Below are 26343 nucleotides of genomic sequence, written 5' to 3'. Positions count from 1 at the left end.
ATGATGATCTTCAGAAGTTTGAGAGCTGGGGTGTGCCAGCTGGAGTGGGGCTTCAGTCCCATGGGGCATGCCTGCCAGGGCTTCAGCCCCACTCCTGCTGAAGCCCAGCACCCTGGGAGGCATGCCATTTAGGGCAGAAGCCCAAGTTCCCTCATTGCCCCTCCCCACCCCCAGTTTGGTAAGTGAAGAACGGGGGGTGTTTTCAAGCCACACTTTAATTTTAACAGAGCCTCCTGCCAAACCTGCTATAGCCAATAATCTGTCATTGGTAGGCACTTAAATTGATGACCCTATGGGGCTTTTCCACTTAACTATCTACAACAGATCAATGTGCTTAAATGGGGCCTGTGTGAAGTGGGAAAGTATTCTGAGCTTGCATAAAACTCATCGATTAATGTCCAACATGACACCATAGAACACCAGCTTTTTAATTTACAGAAGTGGGAATGGCAAGCTTGCCAGCTGTCTGAATATCAAAACAGTTGAGCCAAAGGCTGATTCAAGATAAACCTAAATCTCTTGGGTTTTTCCATTAGAGTAGGACAATTGTATTTTGGCTACTCTTTCCACCTGAGTATGGAGGCTCAAACAAGAGGGCTGTATCCTGGAAAGCTTGGGCAGGGATGAGTGGTCTTCTAGCTCACTCTTGCATCAACTGAGTCATGGCCTTTAACAGAATAGCTGATAGGCTAGGTTTTTTTAAGCATTAAGCTCAATTATTCTTCCCACATAGAACTCAACTATGTGGTCATACCTTTCAGACCCTCTTTACAGTTTCTATTTTTAAACATTTAAACAAACTCCTTGTGCTCAATCCCCATGTCCTATCTAAATCCTGTTCAGTTGTTAGATGGACACTGGTTTTTGGCCTGTACTGTCACATCTATAACTAATAGCCAACCATCTGTGCTGTCTCAAGATGGTTGCTGTATGTAGCCATTCTAAATGACCACATCTAGACTGTGCAATGCTCTTTCTGGGAGCCAAGAATCCCATGTCTAGGCCAACACATTAAAATACTTAACTTTGGTGCTATAACTACAATATTTCATTCTAAGATTCTTGTTAACATGAGATTGAACCAGGGATAGCAATTTAATAGTGATTATGGACCTTGCTGTACTTCCAGAGCACTGACTTAATTACTGAGATGCTTGGATCTTAATTAGTCAAGCCTTGCAAATGCCTCTGGAAATTGCTTGATTGAAGCTTATAGTGTGGTCTGTTTGTGGGGCTGTGTGCTGAGCCTAGCAGCCTGCTAGGCAAGGCTGAGAGCTTAGCCTGCCATCCTTTGATCCCTAATCCTTTTAGGATCCTTGACAAGGGAGCAGAGCTAACTCCTGGAAAACAGGGATTTAAAAAGCCAGCTCCTAAGTGACCTGAGGTGCTAGCGAATAAGGGAGTCTTTTGAGGGAGTTTAGCAAGGGTACATGAGAGCCAGGTACTTAATAAACATGCTCTAAAATTAGGCCAATAAACTCCCCCTCAAAAAAACCAAACCAACAAAACCCCCAGTAAGAATGTTGCTGGACTTCTGCCTCCATTATTTTTTTCAGAGTGGTGGCTATCCAATCTAATGCACTGAATGCTGCATGTATGATTGATTACTTGTGGTGTGGGCAAGTAGTGTGTGTGGATTTGGTTCAAGCAGCTCATGGCCCTCAGATGGCATACAGGCTCTTGAGACCAGAGTGCAGAGACAGAGGTATGTAGAGACTTTCTGGGGCACAGTAGAACAGTGCCACACCCAGTCTGACAACCTCTGTGCTGTTGAGGAAAGTCTGAGGGAAGGAGAAAATCAAGCTGTAGTGGAGGGAAACTGTTATGGTATCCCTTATTGCAATAAGGACACCTCTCTGGGGGAAGGACCCCTGTTAATAGGAAGACCGTAATGGAGGATTTGATTATTAGAAACAGATAGCCAGGTTTGACTGGGAGAACTGCATGGTGAATTGCCTGCTGAAGTCAAAGCTTGTGGACTTGTCAAGACATCTTGACAGACTTGCGTGCAATGCTGGCAAGGAGCTAGTGGGTGTTACATGTAGGTATAAGTGATATAGGGAGAGGTAGGAGAGAGGTCCTGGAGGCCAAATTGGGGCTGCTAGGTCAGAGATTAAAGTCCAGGACCTCCGTGGTAGCATTCTCTGAAATGCTTCTAGTTCCACACGCAAGGCCATTTACAGGCAGAACTGCAGGGTCTAAATGCATGGATGAGGTGGTGATATTCAGAGGAGGGATTTAGGTTTATTAGGAACTGGGGAACCTTTTGGGAAAGGAGGAGCCAGTACAGGAAGGATGAGCTCCACCTAAACCAAAGTGGAACCAGATTTCTGGCATGTAAAATTAAAAATCTGACCTTTTTAAACTAAGAGCTGGGGGAAGGCTGACAGGTGTGTAGGAGTTTGTCCAAACTATATGCTCCTACCTTAGAGGGGGGGATTTATTATAGGGGATACTGTATATCGTAAGGAGGAGGGGTAGGGTGACCAGATAGCAACTGTGGGGAAAAAACTGGATGGGGGGTAATAGGTGCCTGCATAAGTCCCAAAAAACAGGACTGTCCCTTTAAAAACAGGACATCTGGTCACCCCAAGAGGGGAGAAGTTAACCTTCAAATGAGTCCTATTCAACTACATCACATGAAGACAGACCACTAAATATTGATACATTTTAGAAGTGCTAGAGTACAAATGCTAAGTCTAAATGCAAAGATGGGTGAACTTGAGTACCTAGTATTAAATGAGGATATTGATACAATAGGCCTCACAGAAACTTGGAGTGATAGTGGGACATGGCAATACCAGGTCATAAAATATATAGGAATGATAGAAGGCTGGACTGGTGGGGAAGTGGCACTATGTGAAAAGTCCTAATCAAATACAGTAATCTTAAATTAATCAAAGCCTACCATAGAATCTCTAGGGATAGAAATTCCATGTTTGAACCGTGAGTGTAGAAGTAGGAATATACTACCACCCAGCTGACTAGGACGGTGATTGATTTGTGAAATGCTCAGGGAGATCAGAAGCTACAACAACAGAACCTGATAATGGGGGATTTCAATTCCCTATATTGACTGGGAACATGTTCCCTCAGGGTGGGATGCGGAGAAAATGTCTGGACACTATAAATGACTGCTTCTTGGAGCAGCTAGTTCTGGAACCTACAAGGGGAGAGGCAACTCCTGACTTAGTCCTAAGGGGTACACAAGATGTGGTCCAAGAGGTGAATGTAGCTGAACTGCTGAGTAAAAGCAACCGTCATGTAATATCCTTTGGGGGAGGGGAATACCAAAGAAACCCACCACAGTAGCATTTAACTTCAAAAAGGGGAATTACACAAAGAGGAGGCTGGTTAACTGGAAATTAAGAGGAACAGTCACAAATGAAATGTCTGGAAGCTGCATGGAAACTTTAAAAAAAACCACCCGACAGGCTCAGATTAAATGTGTGCCCAACATAAAGTAAGAGAACCAAAAAGGCACCAAGGCTAAACAGTAAGAGGCAGTTAAAGACTTCCTTTCTATTTTCCTCAGTAGGATTTGACTTCCAATTTTTAAAGGAACATAAACTTAGGCAAGTCAAGTGTAAATGTATAATTAGGCAGGCCAAAAAACTTGAAGAGCAACAAGCAAATAACACATACTAACAGCAAAAAGGTTAAATATATCAGAAGCAGTAAGCCTGCCAAACTGGGGCCACTAGACAGATGAGAAGCAAAACAAGAACTTGAGGGGGGGGGGGGGGAGCTAAATGAATTCTTTGCATCTTCACTGTGGAGAATGTGAGGGAAATCCCCACACCAGAGCCATTCTTTTTAGGTGACAAATCTGAGGAACGGTTCCAGATTAAGGTGTTAGAGGGAGGTTTTGGAACAAATTTGTAAACTACACAGATGGTAAACTGTTTAGTCTGTTTAGTTTACCAATTTGTTGGTATTCACTCGAGTTCTAAAGGAACTTAAATATGAAATTGCAGAACTACTAACTGTGATATGTAACCTCTCACTTAAATCAACCTCTGTACCAGATGACTGGAGGATAGCTAATGTAATGCCTTTTTAAAAAAAAAGAGCCTTTAGAGCCTATCCTGGAAATTATAGGTCAGTAAGCTTAACTTCAGTACCAGGCAAATTGGTTGAAACTGTAGTAAAGAACAGAATTCAGACACCGAGAAACATGTTCTATCAACATGGCTTTTGTAAAGAGAGATTATGCCTTTGAAGGGGATCCCAAACACGTGGACGGGGGAGTGGATATAGTGTACTTGGACTTTTAGAATACCTTTTGACACATTTTTCACCAAAGGCTGTTAAGCAAACCAGTCATGGGATAAGAGGGAAGATCCGCATGGATCAGTAACTGGTTAAGACAGGAACCAAAGGGTAGGAAGGGTTTTCACAGTGGAGAGAAGTAAATAGTGGGGTCCCCTAAGGATCCATATTAGAAGCAATGCTGTTCAACATGTTCATAAATGATCTGAGAAAAGGGGTAAACAGTGAGATTGTATTGCCTGCAAATTTTGCAAAATTACTCAGTCCAAAGCTGACTACAAAGTTACAAAGATCTCACAAAAGCAAGTGAGTGGGCAAGAAAATAGCAGATGAAATTCAATGTTAAGTGCATAGTACTGTACTTTGGGGAAAAAAAATCCCAGTTCTACATACAAAATGGTGGGCTCTAAATTAGCCATTTCTACTCAAGAAAGCTGTCTTGGAGTCATAATGGATAATTCTCTGAGAACATCTGCTCATTTTGCCACAGCAGTCAAAACCACTAACTATTTGGAACCATTAGGAAAGGGATAGATAATAAAACAGTAAATATGTCAGTATATAAATCCATGATATGCTTACACCTCAAATGATGCATCCGATTCTGGTCCCCCATCTCAAACATGATAGATATTGGAATTCAAAAATACAGAGATTTGGGGGGGGGGGAATTTGTGGTATGGAACCTCTTTCATATGAAGAGGAAAAAGACTAGGCTGTCTCCTCAGAAAAGAGATGACTAAGGGGAAATATGATGGAGGTCTATAAAATTTTGAATGCTATAGAGAAAGTGAATAGGGAAATATTATTTTTCCCCTTTGCATAATACAAGAACCAGGGTAATCTGATAAAATTAATAGGCAGCAGGTTTAAAACAAAATACAGGGAAGTGTTGCTTCACACAATGTGCAGTCAACCTGTGGAACTCATTGCCAGCGGCTGTCTTGAAGGCCAAAAGTATAGCTGGGTTCAAAAAAAGTATTTAAGTTCATGGAGGCTAGGTCCATCAATGGCTATTGGCTAAAATGGTCAAGGATGCAATGCCATGCTCTGGGTGTCCCATAACCTGACTGTCAGAAGCTGGGACTAGATGACAGAATGGATCACTCAACAATTGCCTTATTCTGTTCATTCCCTCTGAAGCATCTGGCACTAACCATTGTTGAAAGACCAGATACTGGGATAGATGGACCACTGGTCCAGCCCAGTATGGCCATTCTTATAAGTGGGTTTGAAACAGTACTTTTCAGTGAAACAGCACTCTGTCAGCTAGTCTGACTAGCTTGAGTACTCTTATGCCATAGAGTTGCTTTAAAGGTAAACTATGCGAAGAGAGACCTGCACATGAGATTCTATAGTAGTAAGTAAGCCTGGTACTGATTGTGCTTAGCTGTGAATGAAAACTGAAATGGGAAAGGAATATTCCTTACCAAGATCTGGAAAAATGGTACAGTGAGCCCTGGTCTATGTACACCTTGTCCCAGTATGACTCATGCTTACAGGCGTGACTAATTCTTACACTGGTACAATATGCATCCTGATATAGGTGCCATTATACCAAAGTTCATGTTATAGCTTATTCCCATAGTGGAAGGGGAATAGTCTATACTGTAGAAGCACCTTATAATTGGGCTACATGGCAGGGTGGATACAATGGTACAATTATGTGTTGGTATCCCGTTGGCTATGTCTAGTGGCATGGGGAAAGGCTTCCTATCTTGTGTGTTCCGTCAACTACTTTATTGTAGCACATCTAAGCCTCTTTCAGCTGCACTCGTTGCCTTAGTTAAGCTAACATTTTAATTATGTAATGGAAATGCATCAAACATGGCTGTATTGGGAATTTTCAGAAAGATTAACACGTCCTTGTCAGGAGGTTAGTAGCTGCGGTATGGGATACTGAGATGAAACTGTAGGCACTGCTTTTGTTTTTTTGCAGACTTTAGCTTGTACTTCCCAGGTAACTAGTGAGATCAGTAAGATTCTGAAAATAGAGTTCTTAAAACTCTGTATAGGACTGGTAGTGGTCCCAAATCCTGCTGTGTAAGAGCAGTAGGACTTCTTCCTGTAATCAGGAAAGCCTTCCTTGTAGCCTTCCTTGTAGCTGACTGCAAACAAATTGGTTTCTCAAATGCTAGACTTTGCTTCCTCCATTTTCTTGAAGCTAATCATGGTGGAAATCTGGATAGCCGGCCTTTGCTATTGCAGCCTGGCAACTAACCGCATTCATGATCAGGTGGTTGAGTGCAAACAGTTGTCCCACAAGCCTGCATGTAAATATGATATTGTGAGGGCAATACCTTGCCTGGGTGATAATCTGAGATGCCTAAATAAACAGCTATTCTTTGAGGCTATTTGGAATGGGGCTGTGGAGGAGGTGAGGCAGGCATTGTCAAAAGACAGTGACAGTGCAAGCTGGAACTATTCTTCAGTTAAAGGCCACTGACACTTGGGTTGTATATTCAGAGATGAGGAAGTACCAAAAGGTGGCTTACCAAGCATTGGAATACAGCACTTCACTTAATCTAGAAACACTTCAACAAACTGGATTGCAAAAGCACTGGGAAGTGTTCTAAGGCACTCTAATATTGCATGTGGGCCTTGGTTAAGGGGCCTGAAGGACCCTTTATATTGGACACGGTTGGGTTACCCTAGAGCAGTGGCTCTCAACCAGAGGTATGCATACCTCAGGGGGTACACAGAGGTCACTCCTCTAGATATTTGCCTAGTTTTACAACAGACTACGTAAAATGCACTAGCGAATACATACAAACTAAAATTTCATACAGATACAATGAGAAAGTAAGCATATTTTCAGTAACATACATAAATGCTGTGACACTTTTTTGTTTTTTTTGTAAGCTAATACTTTTAAGTGCAATGAAACTTGGGATACACAAGTCAAATTAGACTCCTGAAAGGGGGACAGTAGTCTGGAAAGTTTGAGAGCCATTGCCCTAGAGATCATGATGAAACTGAAGGGAAGACTTAAGATCAGGAAATTCTTAAGATGTACTGTTGTAGCTGATGGGTAGGGCTACAGTTTTGTCACAGAATCCATGATTTCCAGAGACCTCCGTGACTTGAGCCCACAGCGCCTGAGAGCTGCAGGGTCCCGCCATTGCCCATTGTGGCAAGGAACTGCAGGGCCCTAAGCTCCCAGCTACCTCAGGCAGGGGAGGGAGTGCCCTGGGCACCCCCAGACAGCATGGGTGGCCCTCAAGGTTACCCATTTTGTCATGCATGTTTTTAGTAAGTCATGGATAGGTCACAGGGCTTCCATGAGTGGTGTGTTTTTGTTTTTTTCCTTGCCCATGACCTCTGTCACTTTGTGGATTTTTTTAACTAAATCTTAAGTCCACCCCATAAGTGAAGCTATGATGTCCCACTGCTTGAGTAACTTAGAACTAAACTTGATACTTAACTGGACAAAACACTCAACATACAATAAGTAACAGTGCTGCACGTGTAGGCTTAGATGGCACATCCATAACATTAGTGACTGAAGTTGTCTTTGGGGGGTGAAATTCTAGAATGCAGATTTAACTATATGCAAAGTTAAGTAAATTACTGGTTATATATGCAGTCTTTTAACTATGGAAACTTAAACTGATGCAGGATATCTAAGTCCTTTACAAGAAAGGTAACTACCAAAACAGTGGCTGACTTGGTTGAAGACCTCCATGGTAAACCTCACTGGCTGAGAATTTTGACAGTGTCCCTGAGGCTCAGAACTGATTAAAGGTCCTGTCTGTCACTGAATACTCTAATATACCCATTGTACAAAAATCTAAAAATAGCCTTAAAATGGTTATTTATAATCAAATGACCTGCTAGATGACTGGCAGTGAGTAAAGTAAAGGGCAGGTGAAGAGTTTGCTATAAGGTGAATTTGCCCAGAGGCTTGATAAATGCTAGAGGACCTAGAACACCCAGGTAGCCCATTTTCTCCCCCCCCCCCCCCCCCGAAGGTTACTGGCATGCGTTCCTTTTGATCTGGAGAGTGTCTCTTGATAGATTCTCTCTGCTGCCAGCTGCAGAGAGAAAGTTAGCAAGAAGAGACAGATACTGAGTCAATACTTCTAGGACCAGAAGGGACCACTAAGTTCACCAAAACTGGCCAGCTGCCTAGCACAGGCCAGAGAATGTCACCTAGTAACTCCTACAGTGAAGGGGACTTGCATGGCTGTGGCTTTTGGGATGTGTACATGGTTTCCAGCAAGGAACCAGCCTGAGACTTCAGTTCACACCTGACAGGCTACATGAAGTGATCAGGGTTTGCTACCAAGTGGACCCCAGCCTGAATTTGAAGAAATGGAGAAACTCTAGCTACTTTACCATAGACCCCTGAGATAGGAGGTCTCTGAGCGTCATGATCAGCTAAGTAGGGTAAGAGATTGGGTTAGATGGAAAAGTCTTCCACAGTATTAAATGATCGAATTCTCTGAATGTGGGTGACTCACAGCATGACTCATCAGTAGCAGTGACGCATGAATTGCACTGCAGTTGACCTAGCTGTGAGTAGACACTGTTTGCTAGGACAGACTTTCCGGGTTCTGCAATGACTAGCAAATATTGGTGGTCCTCTCGTGCTGGACATGGCATGCAGGAAGCATGGGCTGCTGGCAGCAGGAGAACAAAGAGGCACAACATTATTTGAAAGGCTGATGAATTGAGCAAAGTTGTCTAATGAATGCCTGTAAAAGTAATCTCCTAATGGCTGTAGTCCTGGATCAGGGCCCCCATTATGCTAGGCATTGTACAAACATGTAAGGCATGCCATATGTAAATTAGAGTACCTTAAATAACTCTTTCTGATGCAAATGTTACAGCTTGTGCCCATTTCAGATGGTCTCTCCCTAGGCAAGCCAGGGATGAAATAAATCCTTACAAGTCATCTTGGTCACCTTCCTCGTGCAATCTCTTGCTCGTGTCCAAGCTAGATAAATAAAAATATATTCTGCTCTAGCACTGGTAGTCTGCATGGTCTACTCTCCCTCCCCAGGGTGATAGGTAGGGGTAGTGCACTTCCTTGAGGACTTCTCGCCACTCTCCAGGGGAGAGGATGGTTTCTACGAGTAGCAGTAGCCTAACTGCAGAGACTTGATGCATCAAGGTGCGGCTTGTATGACTTGACCTGACTTATTTCACCTATTCTGTAGAAGGGGCACTGGATTAAACTTGGGTTTGGCATAAAGGTGGCATAACTCCCACCAATTTCAACAGATGCTGCAGCCATTTCAGCCAAGGCCAAGCTTGCTCTCGTTCAGAGACGCGTGAAAACCCTGTATGGGAGGGAGAACTGCAAACCTACTCCAGTTCAGCACCTGTAACTTAATGTACATCCCCTATCTGAGGGGTGGGAGTGTCTTGCAGTCCCAAAGCATGCACACTATAGTTTCAAACTTCCTAATTGCACAAAACCAAACTTCCTTGCCCTGCCCCCTTCTCTGAGGCCCTGCCCCCACTCACTCTATCCTCCCTCCCTCCCTCTGTCACTCGCTCTCCCCCACCCTCACTCACTTTCACTAGGCTGGGGCAAGGGGTTGGGGTGAGGGCTTCAGCTGGGAGTGCAGGCTCTAGGTGGGGTAGGGGGTGAGGGGTTTGGGGTGCATAAGCAGGCTCAGGGCTGGGGCAAGGGCTTGAGGGGCAGGGTCCAGGTTGGGACTCAGGGCTGGGGCAGGGGGTTGGGGTGTGGGCTCTTGAAGAGAGGGTAACAGTTTAACTGGTGCAACATGCAGTGTGAACACTGCTCTCTGGCATTTGTGGCTTATTCTGGTTTAGCTAAACCTCTTCCTAATTAACTTGTACTAAATTGAAATGAGCCATTCTTACACCAAGTCAAACTGGTGCTAAAAGCCATGTGGACATTCTGAACTCCATTGGTTTAAGTATACACTTGCAGTTATACTGATGTGGCTTTCTCATCCTATCCGAACAACCTACTAATAGGAAAAGTGAGCCAGAGGGTTATAAGAGGTACAATCGAAAGATAAAACACACTGTATGAAAGATGCTGCTGGTACTCTGGGGATGTCTTTCTAGAAAGACGTTCTGATTTCTCTTCCTTCTGAGCTACTTAAGTCTCCATGTTGCAGACACAGTTTCTCGTTCTAGTTCATTCTTAAACATGCAGGCTCTGCTGCTTGAATCTGGCAGTAAAAGGCAGCCTGCATGTCCCAACCATAACAAAGAGCAGTCCACGCCCTTCTCCTGCAACTAGGAACAATTTGGCGCCTCGTCAGCTTCGAGGGCAGAGCTAGCTCAGGCTCTTGGGTGTTGCCTCAATCCTCCCCATCTACTCTCACAACTCTCTCATATCCAAGTTTGTTGCTCTTACCCAGGCTAGCTGGCCCAACTGGGGGTATATAGGTTAAAGCCTGGGGGCTGCTTTCCCTCAGGTTGGTGACCTCCTCATTGTAGTGAGGACACAGGTTTAATTACTCAATGATGATGCTAAAATGCCTTCCTCACAATCTTGCCCACCCACCCGCCCAGGACAGAAGTTCTCCTAGAACTCACAGAGCAACTCAGCATACTGCAGCTCAGAGAACCCTGGGATGCACTCAGAAGTCCAGGTGACACACATGGGAGCATGGCACCATGAAGACAGTAACTAGGGTAGGATTTTGCATTATAGCTGCAGTCACCAGGCTAATCTGAATGCCAGTCACCCCAGTTACTCCTGTAGTGAAGGCGTACCACAAAGAAAGGCAGCGTTTCAATCACCCTTTCTGAATTAAGGGAGCAAAAATTAAAAGGTGTGTCTGTAACACAGCTGCATCCACATTTGACCTCTAAAATCCAAGAGGAATGAGCTGGGGGTGGGGTGGGTGGGAATAGCCTGTATGTGACTAAGTAGCTCTGGTTGGCTGGAAAGCCACAGAGGATCTAAAGGCAGTGTCTGGATTATGTTTATCTTGTGTGTGCTGGATTGAGGATTTAGTTTTTTATTAAAAGAGAATTCTGCCCTTGGAATCCCTCTGCTCACTGTTTTGTGTAAAGCCATGTGCCCCTGAAATAGCTACTGACTCATATGTAATGATTTGTCCGCTGGTCTGACCACCTCTGATATTGGTGCATGCTATGTAGTGTGCCACAAGTTAATCTATCTTGCGACCTAACGGCTCAGCAGTTAAACATTAAACTGGCTAGTTCTTGGCTCACTGATAATTTCCAGTAGGTAAACGTAATGCTGATCAGACCACAATGTCACGTGTAACCACTGAAGTACGATTCTGCAAATGCTGACAACCAGCTAGAAAGAGTATTTCTATTATAAGCAGAGAAGAACTGGATGGCCGGCCCATAACATCAGTTTTAGAAGCCATAGCTCATCAATTCATACCAAACTGGATGATGTGGAAAACATGACACTTTCCCTTTGCACTGCCTCTTGTTTGTAAGGCAAGCCAAATCCTACTCTCCTCTCACCATGCAACTGCAATTACTTGGGTGTCACTAGTATAAATGAAGGCAGCCTGACCCCTTTTTAGGATTAAATCACTGGTGGGCTGGCCTGCCTACATTGGAATAGGTCCTAGATCCTCTTTGCTGTCTTAGCAAGACAAAGACCACAAACCCATGCTGTCTTCTCACTGACAGAGTTGGAATAGTGAGTATATTGATGGAAACACCCCCCCCCAAAAAAAAATCAACACTGCTCACAGCCACAAACCTGAAACATGAGATGTTACTTTAAATAAGAACCTCCCCTCAATGGAAAGGGAACAGTTCCTACTGGAAGGCCACTATCAAAAATGGAGATGGGGAGTGAGGAGTTAAGTGTTTATCTGCCAGTGCAGGGGGAGGATCCAACCCTTATGCAGGGATTTCTTGGGTGACTTCCTGTTCCCAAAGCAAACAGATAAACTGCTTCATGTGGCAGTGTTCTTTTTTGGTTTGGTTTTTCCTTGTGTATTGTACAGGATAGTGACCCAAAAGAGACCTTGTCAGCCCTGGAGCACTACAGGTAAAAGTTGATGTGACCTAAAGCAGAATGACCAGGGACTCTGCAGAGGGCAGACTCTCTCCAGAGACCCAAGTCAGTAAACCTGTCTCCCTGCCCTATTGATTCCTGGCCCCATTTACAGACTCTTTACATCCACATCTTGACAGTGAAGATGCTGGGATTGTCTTCAAGAGCTTTACTGGCTTCAGCACTCAAAACTAGCTAGTACTAAATCAAGTTCTGGAGCCAAGACTTCTTATCCAGCACTTAAAGGCTTTGATTCTTCCAAAGAGCTCTTAATGCTTCTAGAATGGACTTGTACTTAACTTTTGGAAACTGAGCAGGCTCATAGATTTTATTTACTTAAGGCCAGCAGGGACATGGGCTCATCTAGGCAGACCTGCATAACACAAGCCATAGAATCTCATGGTTAAAGCATTTCTTGAAGAAAGGCATCCAGTCTTGATTTGAGATCTGTTAAGTAATGGAGAATTGCCACTTCCCTTGGTAGCTTGTTCTAATAGTTACCCTCACTGTCCAAAGTGTACTGCCATACCTGCTGTGAAACTGAATGTATGCACTATCTAGACACTTACTTCACTGTTCTCCAGTGCAAGTGTTTGTACACTCTAACTTTTTCATGGTGAGCTAAAGAGCAGCTCTGCCTTCCCCAGTAGCCAAAGTAATAAGGGGCACAGGGAGAGCTGCATGACGCCTGCCCCATTCTCCCTCCCACAACAACCCCAAAAGCAACCACCCATGGGAGCCTTGGCCTTGCCTACATGTAGGAAACTTGTAATCCATTGGTGCTAGTAGTGGTGGAGGTGCTTGGGTAGCCCAGGCATTTTTAACCTGTCTGTTGCATTATTTGGATGGTCCCCCTCCAAATGCATCTTGCTCGCTTTATAGTAGTTGGTAGAGACAAGACAAAGTGCTACAGTTGCACATGGGTTGCCTCTGAAATGCTCTTCCGCTTTTTTCTTGGGAAAACCGACTGGATTGCTAATGCAGCTCCCTTTAACCTTTTGGCTGGCCCAGATTTGGGTGTTTTCCAAAGGAGCAAACTCATAGTTATTACTACATTCACTTGCTACTAGGTCAGTCAGATTTATGACATTCATACCCCATATTGGCACTCACGTACCATCAAGCCTGTGCCATGTTGGAGCAGTCTGGCTAAAGCAACCACAAACTGGTGCAGCAAGATCACAAAATGGCCAAAACTGTCTGATTTAGACACATACCTTCACTATTATAAGTAATGACTGCACACAGACCGCCCTTAACCCCTGTGGGAATAACTTCAGTGCATAACTTTGTGTACCTTCAAATAAGCCTGAAGGTGGCTGACAGTGTTAGATGGCAGAAAAATAATCTGAAATCTCCCCATACCCATCTGAGCATCCTGCAGGCCTGTGGCTCTGAGCAGCAGGGGGTGGAGTTGGTCTCACCTGGGATATTAATTCTAACATCCACTGTCTCTAACAAACTCACACTTCTCTTAGGGTATGTCTACACTACAGGATTAATCCGAATTTAGATAATTCGAATTTGGGAAACAGGTTGTATAAATTCGATTGTGCGTGGCCACACTAAGCACCTTAATTCGGTTTTAAACCACATTAATTCGGTGGTGTGCGGCCACACTACCCCATTAACTTAAACACAGTAATTCGGTGGTGTGCGTCCACACTAACCCTAATTCGAATTAACAAAATCGATTTAGGCTCTACTCCGTTCGTCGAGGTGGAGTACAGAAATCGATTTAAAGGGCCCTTTAATTCGAATTAACTGGCTCTGTAGTGTGGACGGGTGAAGGGTTAATTCGGATTAAGGCAGCTAAATCCGAATTAAAGTCCTAGTGTAGACCAGGCCCAAGTGAGTGGGGTGAAGATAGTCTTCCACTAGTATCCATGTCAAGCTAAAAAGCTTTTCAAATGGCTGTCGTACAAAGCCAATCCTTCCAATGAAGTTATTGCCCCCAGCATTTGCGGAGGAATGACTGATCCACTCTTACTTTCATGCAAGTCAACTATTTTTGTGAGTTATCTGGAATAGATTGAACAGTTAACTCCTTTGTGATTAATGTCCAGTGTGCAAACTGGAAACAGCTAATAGCAAATGTTCCTGTCTGTTTCCTCTAGCCTGTCTGATAAGATAGGAATTAATGGTCTTTGTGTCAGTAATAGACTAGCTGGGTTTTTCAGAATACAGTGGGTGCAAATGGGACCGCAAGGTGGGAAGCCACAGTATGCAGCAGAATTATAAATTGGGAGAAACAAACATGTCAACATAGCAGCATTACTCCAGGTAATTAGGCCTGGCATAATTTATCTTTTTGTAGTTGACAGATATTAAAAATAAGCATTAATGTCTTATTAATGTAAACTTTCACAGTTGTAGGAAATTATGGGGAGTGTCAAATTTAATGACAGATGTTGAGATTCAATTTAACTGTAAAACATTTCAACCTCATGTCAAAAGATCACTACATTCTCAGGCAGCACTTTTCTTTCTTTGCCTGTCTGCAAATTTGGACTCTAAAAATATTTTTCCTTGGCTTGTGTATGGTGGAATTGACAATTATTGGCATTTAACAATTAAATGTAATCCTTCCATGCCGACAGACAGTGATTGGATCTTTAGTGCTCCAGTAAGGCTTACTCTGAAGAGTAACTTTACCAGACTGCTATAATACTGATCTCCACTAGGGCATTATAAGAATGGGATACAAATAATCCTTAATCTAGTTAAAGGACTTCTGTGAAAACTTGACTCCACCATAGGCTGCTACAACTAGTAAAAATCATTGTTACTGCACCCCCAAAAGCCTCCTTTTTGCTTCTGCATGTGTAAAATCCTCACTTTCCCTGAAGTGTGGGTGGGGTGAGTTCACCAACTGTCTCCGGAACTCTAGCCTCTACTTCTCACAATTCATTTTAAGTCGAAAGTCTGTATTCTGGCAGGTATGAAGAACTCTGTAGCTGCAACTTGCAAGTGTCTTTGGCATAATGGTGTGAAAGGGAACAGTAATAAGCACTGTCTATTTATCAAGACAAGATGTACTCAATTTTAAGGTACTCTATTGGGCAAGCAATATTCTGACCCTTAAAGGCACTAGGGTGCTTGGGTTTGTGTAAGATTGGGGTGCTTTGCTCACAAACTAATGTGAGCTAGTGCCATGTGTGTTCAAAACAAGTATATAGCCACTTGGAAAGATAGTTACAAGCTATTTGCTACTGGTCTCTTCCGTGACACTGAATCATGACATCTCTCAAAGACAATAGCTTATGCAACTACTTCATTGTAAACTGTATTAATGGGGCTACAACTGTGGCAATCCCACTACCAAAAACATGCATGCATTCAAGATGAATAGCAAAAGATCACTTCCGCAGGATATCGTGCACACTAATGGATCAGTGTTATGATCATAAGCTTCCGTCATGTGGTTCGTCAAAGGCTGTATTAGGTACTTTTGAAGCACAGTGGTGCCATGTGAGTTCTGACAGTAACTGTACTACACTTTGGCTAGAACTCTTCCGGTGGGGAAGGAGACTATAACGCTTGTGCCCAGCCTGTCTCTGGCTCCAACTGTAGCTGAATAGCAAGCAGTGTCTGTAATGACTGATGGGAAGTACTCAAATAGTAACGTTCATGATCAAGTACTTCTACTGTGGCTGCCAGAAAGCAGTGTCCTGTGCTGCTTCAGTACACAGATGGCCCCACTATCTGTTAGTAACTTACTTTCAACCTTCAAGTACAGCCGCGTAACTCCAACTACGTTGTGCTACTCTGATTAGTCAGTGGGATTAAAGGCTTTCTGTTTGGGTATAATCTAACTGCAATTAAAAGGTCATGGAGAAACCTTGACCATGAGGTGTGCACAGTGTCTGAACAGTGTAATCCCTTTTCTTGATCAAAAACTGAACTAGTCAATGTCTACAGACAGACTCTTTGAATCAACATGCAGATTAAATGTCTAGTTAGACTTTGCTGTGTCTGAAAAGGCTGGCAATTCCTCGGGTAGCACAGCAGTACAGAAACCTGGCTTTGCTATTTGTGCTACTTGTCTTGTGTTCCAAGGATGGCCATTGTCTAACCAGATCTACTGAAAGGCCTGGTCTACACTACCCCCCGACTTCGGACTAAGGTATGCAAATTCAGCTACGTTAATAACGTAGCTGAATTCGAAGTACCTTAGTCCGAACTTACCGCGGGTCCAGACGCGGCAGGAAGGCTCCCCCGTCGATGCCGCGTACTCCGCTCGCCGAGCTGGAGTACCGGCGTCGACGGCGAGCACTTCCGGGATTGATCCGGGGCACTTCCGGGATCGATTTTATCGCGTCTTAACCAGACGCGATAAATCGATCCCAGAACATCGATTGCCTGCCGCCGGACCCTACGGTAAGTGTAGACGTACCCAAACATTATGGTCATACTTGAGGGTGGGAATGTCAACTGGGATACCCTCATATATATATCTCCTGCTCTTGTAATAAATTGTTCCTTGTTTAGTTTTGCTCTCAGGTAAACTCTTGGCTGTGCTTTAAGAAGCTTTCATGTTAACTTCATGGTGTCATAAGTTTTTTAAAAAGTGACCAAAATTCACTAGTCACCTTTGCCACAACTGCCTGTATGCCACAGATACATATCTCTACCTGCATACTGAGCCTTCTGTAGGAAGGTGACCTCTGAACACCTGTCTGGGCCAAAACTCTCCTCCAATACATTCAATAGTCTGCATCCTAGTAGTCTGCTATTGTCTGAGGGAGACTGGGCAGACTGGTACTTTCAAAGCATCCAGGGTGGGTTGATTTAATTCAAGGCAATTTAAATCACCAAGTGGGAAGCCTCAATAAAAAAAATCTATTTTAATTAACTTTTCCATTTGTACTCTTTTTCTAAAGAGGTGCAGTAAAGCATATTGACTTACAACTAATAGAGCCTTTACACTAGATTTGGCACATCTTGCTACCTAGGAGGGCCAATTGTAATTATAAATGTTTACTTAAGCAATTTTAGCTTAATGTTTTCATATTCCTGTACGCTTAATATGTTAGAAAATGGTGAATATTGCTTATTCACTAAATCAACTTTTTGCTCACAATTTGTCAAGTTGCATTAGGATGGTAATTGGAATTTAATTAAACAGCATATACATTGTTTTGTTTAATAAAATAAAACCTTAAGTATGTTCAGTACATAAGTGCTCATCAAAACATGCTTCACATTTACAACTATTTATAACAAGCTTAGGCCTTAACATATTGTATTAAATTTTAGATTTCATTTTCAACAGGTTTATTTAAAAAACATGCAGAATCCAATTTTTTTCAAAACTTTTGTCCATCTGGCAAAGCATGGTGGGAGTAGTGAGTGATATAAGGGAGATCTCATCAAAGAATAAGTAGGTGAGATCTTGCATGGAAATCACAAACTACATTCTCAATGAACAGCATTCATTTAAACAAGTCTGCCTTGCCTAGCAAATGTTTTCCCTGTCTTCTGGAAGGCAGCTCAAAGGGCTAGTTGATGTTCCTCAAATTAGTCCATTTCTCTTGGGTTGGAAACCAAGCACTCTGCTGCATTTGCAGGGTAACTATTGTACAGCAATCCACCTAGATCAAGAGTAGTGGACTGATGGATCTGGTTTTGATTGTCCAAGAAGAATGGAATCTTCATTCAGGATGCATATTGCACTTGACTTGCCTCTAGTCTGATGGGCTCCTTCATGTAAGCACCTGCAACTGAATAAAACCCAGAACTAAAGAGGCTGTTTTCAGTCTGACTATATGTAGTAAATCAACCCAGAAAGTGTGGCCATTCTTATGTACTGAATGGCAACAAATGCTTGCTTTTTGGGGGTGGGAGGTCCTAATGGTGGTGCACTTTTTTGTGTGTGGAGTATCTTTTATTTTTATTAATCACTCTTGTGCTACTCTGTTCACTAATGTGGTCCTTTCTCTTTAAAGCAAACTACAAATCTCAACCTTCCTCCTGAAGACCTGGACTCATCTGGCGATGATGAGGATGCTTTCTCTGGCTCTGGCGCTGGTGAGTGGACTTGTATTGCTGCTCGGTTGTCATAAATTCTTTAAGGTCATGACTCTTGGTGCACAGCTTAGCAAAGATGTGTCCTGGCTGCTGTTTCCCTAGAGCAAGGTAACTTGAAGTGTCCAGTATCTTTCCCTTCAGGAGCACTGTGCTCCTGACAGTCATTTTAGGCTGTTTTACCTCTTAAGCACAAGCAGAGAATTGAGAATTGAAGTGGGCTTCCAAAAAAGTATCTGTTCCTGGTGGAAATAAACGGGATCCCAGAGATGTCTACAAAGACCTCCTACCCATATCTGACTTGTAAGGTCACTAATGTGAAACCACTGTAGTTGCTCATGCATTCATGGAGCAAGTGAAGGAAACAAAGTAGGGGTGTTAAAGAAGTTATCCCATCGATCTGTTTTGGATTATGAGGGAGGGAAGGAGCTGGATGAGAACTCCTACGTCACAATTCCTCTGCCATAACTCACTCAGGCTGCCTGGCTCTGGGCTCCTGACAGACCTCACTAGACTATCAACTTCTAGTAGTGACTTCCCATGGGAGGCAGGACTAACTATATACCCCATAGTGTCAAAGGAGGCCTTCAGTGGAATTGGACTCTGGTAGGCATCCCCCATGCTGGGTTCTGTTTCTATTGTAGCAGCTCCTAGATGCCCAATGAGGATCTCCATTTATGCTAGACTTATCCAAATAGGGCAGTCCATGTCCCAGAAGACTTATGATCTAGGTATTAAGCAATGGTTAAACTTGCTGTACAGTGATACAGGTCATAGAAAACGGCTAGAGACCGTAACTGGGTGCAATTTTCTATATACCACTAATGCCTATTTAATCTGATCCAGACTTTGGCTCCCCCAAAAGAAATAAAACTTCCTCAAACTGGCCCATGAGGATAAAATGACTTTTCATCCTTCTGGTATGAAATGCTAATCCCTTTCCTAAATTAAGATTAATCTTCAGTATTAACTTCTGATGTCTGGCTACTCTGTCAAATTTGGTGTTCCTGCCTATACTATTTCTCCCTTTACCCTTCTTCCCATTCCCAGCTACCTGCTTTAGATGGGATATCCTCACTGGTAGGGTTGAGGGTAGGAGAAAGGTGGGAAGCAGTGCTGAACAGTCTTCTGCCGTTGAGTATTGGGATCAGTTTAATGATGGGTAAAATTAGTTGGGTTTTATCAGACTTGCATTTGACTCCTTGCCCCACAGGGCAATTCTAAGTTACTAGCAGATCAAAAGTAGTTAACACTTGTGAACTTACAGGTCAGTGTGTTACAAAAAGGAATGTTTGGCCTTGATAAGTGGGCTGCTCTCCCTCCTTGGCAGGAGTTCTAACAACGAATAGTGTACTGACTTGGCAGTACTTGAGTAACCAGCACATCCAATCTTGGGGTGATTTTGGGGGTGATAGGGCACTGTGAAGCAATCTAATTGCTTTTGGGTCTAATCCAGGCCCTACAGTAAGTTGCCTTTTAATAATAAGGCTAGCACACCACACCACTTACTGAGCTGCTTGTACTTGTCTGCTATTGAATCATCTGTACATCAGTTAATGCTTAACATTCTTGTGTAGGTCCCTTGACCGACCATCCTGTGGTTGCCTTGAATATCCCCTTAGAACATGCAAATTCGTCATCAAGGTCAACTATGTCTACTGGAGCAACTGTTCACCAACCTGCAGTTCATGGCACGGAAAACCCAGCTGAAAAGGAAACTGTATCATCCCCCACTAGTGATATGGTGCCAGATGAGGCTGTCCTTTCAGATAAGGATGAAACTCACAAACTGGGCTCAGCTGCAGAGAAACCTACAACAAATGAGGCAGCCCTAACAACAAGTCCAACTACTCACAGTCCTACTGTCAGAGTAACCACTGCACAAGCCTCAAGCACAGTCCACGTAATTGAACCTAGTATCCATAGCTCTAGTTCATCTGGTGTCTCTAAAGAAATATTTGATCCCAACTTCACCACTATTAGTGAGGAAGATGTTCACTCCCCAACTACAGCAATTCTACCCAGGGGCATATACCCTATAGATGAGAAGGAAGCTCCATTTCCTGAAGAAAGCTCTGGGGATCAGGTAAGAATTAAGTTTCAATCTCAAATGTAGATCTTTGCCATATCCAATGCTAAAGCCATACAACAGTGCTGGAATGTAGTAACTTTGTGCCACTCCACATATGAAGCTAGTTTCTTTTCTTCCACACTATTATGATGCATCATAAGCTGTTAACTGCTGGGTGTGGGGAAAATTCTTGTGCTATCAGTTGAAGGGAAATATTAAAAACTACTAATATAACAAAACAAGGTCAATGTAAAGTTTCCAGTAACTCCATCAGTGAGCTGAAATGTGACTGACTTGCACTGTATCTTTCCCACAGGGAGACTTTATCTTTAGTGAAGAACGAATACCATCGGAATCTGAACTGGTTGACTCTTCAAGAGATGCTGAAGCTGCTGGAACTTCCCAGGGGTTAATGGACAGGAAAGAAGTTCTAGGAGGTATTTCAAAATACACTGAATGCTATAGAAGGTCCTGTGTAGTCCTCCTAATCGGTGGCTGCCTAATCTGCTATAGGATCCACCCAATACTGCAGAACCTCGACTCTCTAGTTATCAGAGCTCAAGATATGTTTGGAAACCTGAAAACACTAAATCAAGGCAGTATTGCACAATATGTAGATGCCAGATCCTCAAGCTTCTTCTAGTCAATATCTAGATTAATGCATTGCTAATAAAAACAGGCATGTTGCAAATTGAACGTGGGAACAATGTAAAATCAAACCTGATCTAGTATGTAGAGACTGTCCTTGGTAAAGTAAATGAAGCTGCTGCAGAACTGCTCTAGCATCAGAATGCTGCAGAGTTTCAATCCAGTTACTCTAAGGTACATGTTCAAGTGGGTGGTAATACACTGAGGGAAAACTTCTACTCCCAAGCAAGGATGGAGTAAAAACCTCTTGCAGTACTAGAGCATAGCCTGTTTGGTAGGAGTCCTGGCTTAGGTACAGTGGGCTCCAGGTAATGGAGGAAGGAACATGGATGACTGTATCTTCAAACTTTCATTTTTGGGAAGGAATTGAAAGCCTCTGTAGGGGAGGCTTTCAGAGGACCGCTAGGTGCTCAGTTCCCATTGAAAGCTTAAAAAGTGAAGTACCCAATTCCCATTTGACTTTGAAAACTCTCTGGATCCTATTAAATCACTTGATTATGAAATGCCTTTATAGTACTGGTCTCTGCTCCTACTAGTTAACTCTGGAATAAATTTCAGTCAGAATGTCTCTCTCCTGCATAGTGTCTAATGTGACTTTTCCCCCCCCACACAGGTGTCATTGCTGGAGGACTAGTAGGCCTGCTCTTTGCAGTGTTCCTAGTTGGATTTATGCTGTACAGAATGAAGAAAAAAGATGAAGGCAGCTATTCATTGGATGAACCAAAACAATCAAATGGAGGATACCAAAAACCACAGAAACAAGAAGAATTCTATGCATAAACACTAGTCTTCAGAACACTTCCCCTCTCTCTTGAACTCTTCTCCTGTCCCTGCATACAACCTGCTTGTGGTTTTTCTGCATTAAACTCAAGCCATACAATCGTCAGATATAACCCCTGCCACCTTGCCACTGGAAACTAACTACAAATTACATCTGGATTCCTGGAACCTAGCCAGCTTTCTTGCACAAATGTATATTTCTTTTTTAAAAAAGGAAGTGGAACATGGGACTGCAAGCCACTAAGCTTGCTTTGGCTTATCTAAGGACTCCTGGGAGGGAAGGAGATGAGGGAGAGCTGGAATGTATGTATATAACTGACCTTTAGGAGAACAGCAGGAATTAACAGCTAACAAGGCTTAAATTATCCGTACTAAAGATCCTTGTTAAACTCTCATGGCCTCCACTGTGTGTATAGTGTATTAGAAAGTCTCTACTGCATTTGACCGACCAACAGCTGGTACCTCATGGTTCTTGCACTCTTTCTAGTTGCCATGATCATAGCACTTAATAGTGGCCATAAGATGCCAACTGGGAAAAGGAGTGGAGGGGCGAGGCAAGCAAGTATTTGATCACTGGGTTTGGGATTTTTAAGAGTACTAGGAATGAGCTCCTTTAACAGTGGGATGCATGTACTGTTAATTTTAACCTAGAATTTAAATGGCATCTGAGCATCATATCCCCACTCTGCTCCTTTTGAAGTTAAACCAAGAAATGACTTTTGGGAACAAACCATTATCTAAACCATCCACATAAGTGCCAAGTCAAGACTAGTCTTACTGGCTCAAATATGTTCAAGTCTTTATATGAGAAATACCTTACTGTGTTCCACACCACTGTGGGACTCTGATGGGCAACTGGTGCCATATCCTAGCTATCTACCTCTCTGCATTGTCCGTTTGTAGTGGTGACTTTGAACTAGGTCTGCTATGAGTGCCATCAGACCTTGTGTACAGTACATGGCACATAAGGTACGAAAAACCAAGCAAACTAAGTATCTCTGGCTTCTTGTACTGCCAAAGACCAAGGAGCAGAGAAGCATATTAACTAAACTAATCCTTTCTTGCAGCTTAGAATGGTTGGTTGTGGTGTTTTATTGGCTCTCACTAATATCTACTATATAAGTGCTTAGGTCTTTAACTTCAGACCCAATTATGTCAGGATATTTTCAGTTTTCGTATAGAGGTGAGCATTAGCAATGGATAATTGTCATCTCCACAGTATCACCCGGCTAGCCTATGGAGCCAAGTCATTAGGTTGCTTACTGATTAGAATAGGCCTAAGAACAGGAACACTTCCCAAAAGTCTCTTGTTTGGATAAAAGTACAGTTTTGTGAATGGGTTTTTCAAATACAATAGTCCTTAATGACATATACTAAGAGTAGATGCATTCAGTTGTAGCTTGTACAGGATAATTCACTTCAGTGTCTATCTTACACCACAAATTTTTAAGAACTTTGAAGGAAATCTTAATTTCAACACAGACCTTGCCTCTGCTTTGCCAACTAGATTGTGGTTTTTTTTTTTTTTTATTTCTTGTTTTAATTTTTTAACTCTTTTTCTGCTCATAGTGAAGGTATAGGGGAGGGAGAGAGTGTTTACGATGTAAATATTTATATTGCCAAGCCAAAGAAAGTGATCCAAGAACACTTGCTGACAGAGGCACATGTGTTGCATGTTCAATTTGGATTATTTTTCAAAAACTTAAATGGTGTAGGTCATTCCTGAATTGCTAATTGAGTAAATTGGTGCCTTCTCAATTTCTCAATAAAACCAAGAAAATACTTGCTTCATTTCAAACTCTCTGGACAAGAGATTGCCTTGATGTATGAATGTAGCTGTGTTAACCTTCTTAAAGACAAAACTGAGATGTCCATTACTGCCTTTATTTTTACACTGAATTTTTATAAATTAATGCAACAACCAGCCTGTGTTAATTATAGCTGTAATTCTTTGCTTTGTATAGGAATGTAGAAATGCTGTTAACAGGCTTTTCTATGAGAATTCTTCTCATAAACCACAGGAAACTATATTTAAAAGGGCAACTTCAGTTGTACTGCCAACCTTTCTACAGGCCAAGAATAACTGTATATTTTGGTAATCTAAATGGATAACTAGAGTTATTGACATACAGGAAGTTTTGTATTTAAGTGGTGCAATTAAATATAATTTTAATGGAATATACTTCAGTTGGTTATCTGTACACATGCAATAAATGGCGTTTTGGCAAATAACTTGTGATCTACTGTGTCAGCCTACCTGGGAGCTCTCCTATTTTCCCAGAATGTCACACGTAACCATAAATCCTGGAGTTCTTTGAAGCTTGTTCAAGGGCATAGAGCTACACAAGCAGCTTCAGCCCTGAAAGAGCATTTGAAGAGTAGGCCCTGGAAGTCTAGCATGTTCTCACTTCATACTAGCAGGGAGAAGCACTTTCTTAACCAGAAACACAGTTCAGAGGCAGAGCAGTTTAAGTACTGAGCAGAAGTTGGAACAGAGCCACCTGAATCTCTGTGGCTGTCAAAGGTCTGAGCAGCTGTTGGCAACCAACCTGCTGTTTCAGATTCCTTCTCCCTATTCTGAGAGTTGTGCTTTTCTATTGGTTTCTGGATTTTTGGGCCGCAGACATAGTGCCAGACATTTTGAGGTTTCAAATAGGCTGCTCTTGCCTGAGTGGTGCTAGTGCACAGGAACTGGCTTGGATTTGAGGATGGTGATAAGTACTTGGCTTTAGGAGCAGAGGGAGTTGAATGGGTTTCTACATGTGACTCTACACTGGGGGAGTTTTTACAGCGCTGTAACTCGCAAGTTAGCCAAGGCCTATGTCTACGCTAGCAGTTTGTCTCTGATCAGGGGTGTGAAAATAACCCCCTGACTGACATAAGTTTCACTGATCTAAGTGCTGGTGTAGACAGGACTATGGCAGTGGGAGATGCTCTCCTGCTGACATGGCTACCGCCACTCATGGGGGGTGGTTTAATTATGCCAACAAGAAAGCTCTTTCCCATTGTCATTGGCTACACAGGAGACCTTATAGTGGCACAGCTCCAGCAAGATCTGTAGTATAGACACAGCAAAATTATGAATTTTCTCCTAGGCTCCACTTCTGAAAGTGGTATACTAGTTCCCCTTGAGGATGAGGACTGAGAGCGATTGCTTTGTGAAAAGTGTTTGCCAACAGGTGTTTGCTCTTGAACAAACTCATGATAAAAGACAGTGATTATCTGGTTTCACCCACACAGTTGCTATATGAATAGAGATGCTGAATTTATGGCTTATTACAACAATCTATAATCCATTTAAAAAGCTCAGTTGCTTCCCTCCATCCCCCCTTCCTTTCCTACCTATGACTGGAGAGGCATTAATGGGCCACTTCACCTTGAATAGTCCCTTGCACCTGGAATGATCCCTTGTAAAGTGTTAAGTACTTGTGCTAAACAATCTGTCCCACCTTGTATTTAGCAGTGACTTTGAGTTAGGTCATGTCTACACTACCACTTACATTGGCAAAAACTTATGTCACTCAGGAGTGTGAAAAAACACCTCCCTGAGTGACATAAGTTTCACTGGCATAAGTCAATGCAGTAATGTCGCATGAGGCATCATCGATGTATGATGGAACTTGCAAGCCTATTGCTGATGTCTGTGGTGTCTTAGCCAGAACCAGTAGGTTTACAGCCTAAAGGCTTAGCACAAAGTGATACACTACAGGTAAAGAGAGGCATGGGCTGCCTGGTTAAGACTAAGGAGGAGGTGGTGTAATCCCATTTTGCTCAAGTTGCTTATTCACTGTCTTGGGGTGCATCCATCTCAGCAAATGGCATCATTGACCATGGGGATTGTTAGAGAAGAGGTCATAGTATCTATCTCTGAGATTTGAGTTTGGGTCACATGCCTTATTCAATCAAAAATTTCTCTCCCCCCCCCCCCCCCCCCCCCCCAAAAAAATCCTCAGCCATTCTAACTATGTATTCTAGATCTTCTGGCATGAAGAAAAGGATCAGGGTTTCTCTATCTTTATAAGTTTCAAAGTAGCAGCCATTTTAGTCTGTATCCGCAAAAAGAACAGGAGTACTTGTGGCACCTTAGAGACTAACAAATTTATTTCAGCATAAGCTTTCATGGGCTACAGATCACTTCTTCAGATGCATAGAGTGAAACACAGACAGAAGATATTTATACATACAGAGAACATGAAAAGGTGGAAGTACGCATACCAATTGTAAGAGGACAATCAACTGAGATGAGCTATCAGTAGCCGCAGAAGAAAAAACTTTGAAGTGATAATCAAGATGACCCATAGAAGGTGTGAGGAGAACTTAACATGGGGGGAAAAAAAATTCAATTAGTGTAATGACCCAACCATTCCCAGTCTCAGTTTAGAAGTAAGTTAATTGTGTCTAATTTGCATATTAATTCGAGTTCAGCAGTCTCTCTTTGGAGTCTGTTTTTGAACAGTTTTTTTGTTGCAAAACTGACACCTTCAAGTCTGTCACTGAGTGATTAGAGAGGTTGAAGTGTTCTCCCACTGGTTTTTGAATGTTATGAGTCCTGATGTCAGATCTGTGT

General features: G+C 42.7%; 1 protein-coding gene across 1 annotated transcript in view; it reads left to right on the top strand.

The window, feature by feature from the left end:
- Nucleotides 1-21979, top strand: part of SDC1 (syndecan 1) — a 31968-nt gene extending 9989 nt beyond the window's left edge. The window contains exons 2-5 of the mRNA XM_024210842.2: nucleotides 18199-18280; nucleotides 19855-20363; nucleotides 20665-20785; nucleotides 21610-21979. Of these exons, the coding sequence (XP_024066610.1) occupies nucleotides 18199-18280; nucleotides 19855-20363; nucleotides 20665-20785; nucleotides 21610-21776 (879 nt within the window). The 3' untranslated portion in view covers nucleotides 21777-21979. The remainder of the gene's footprint in view (nucleotides 1-18198; nucleotides 18281-19854; nucleotides 20364-20664; nucleotides 20786-21609) is intronic.
- The last annotated feature ends 4364 nt before the right edge of the window (nucleotides 21980-26343 follow it).

This window comes from Terrapene carolina, unplaced genomic scaffold (assembly GCF_002925995.2).
Source record: "Terrapene carolina triunguis isolate 2854851 unplaced genomic scaffold, T_m_triunguis-2.0 Scaffold42, whole genome shotgun sequence".
NCBI classification, from domain to species: Eukaryota; Metazoa; Chordata; order Testudines; family Emydidae; genus Terrapene; species Terrapene triunguis.
Note: the sequence above shows the minus strand (reverse complement) of the source record. Positions and strands in the feature narration are given on the sequence as shown.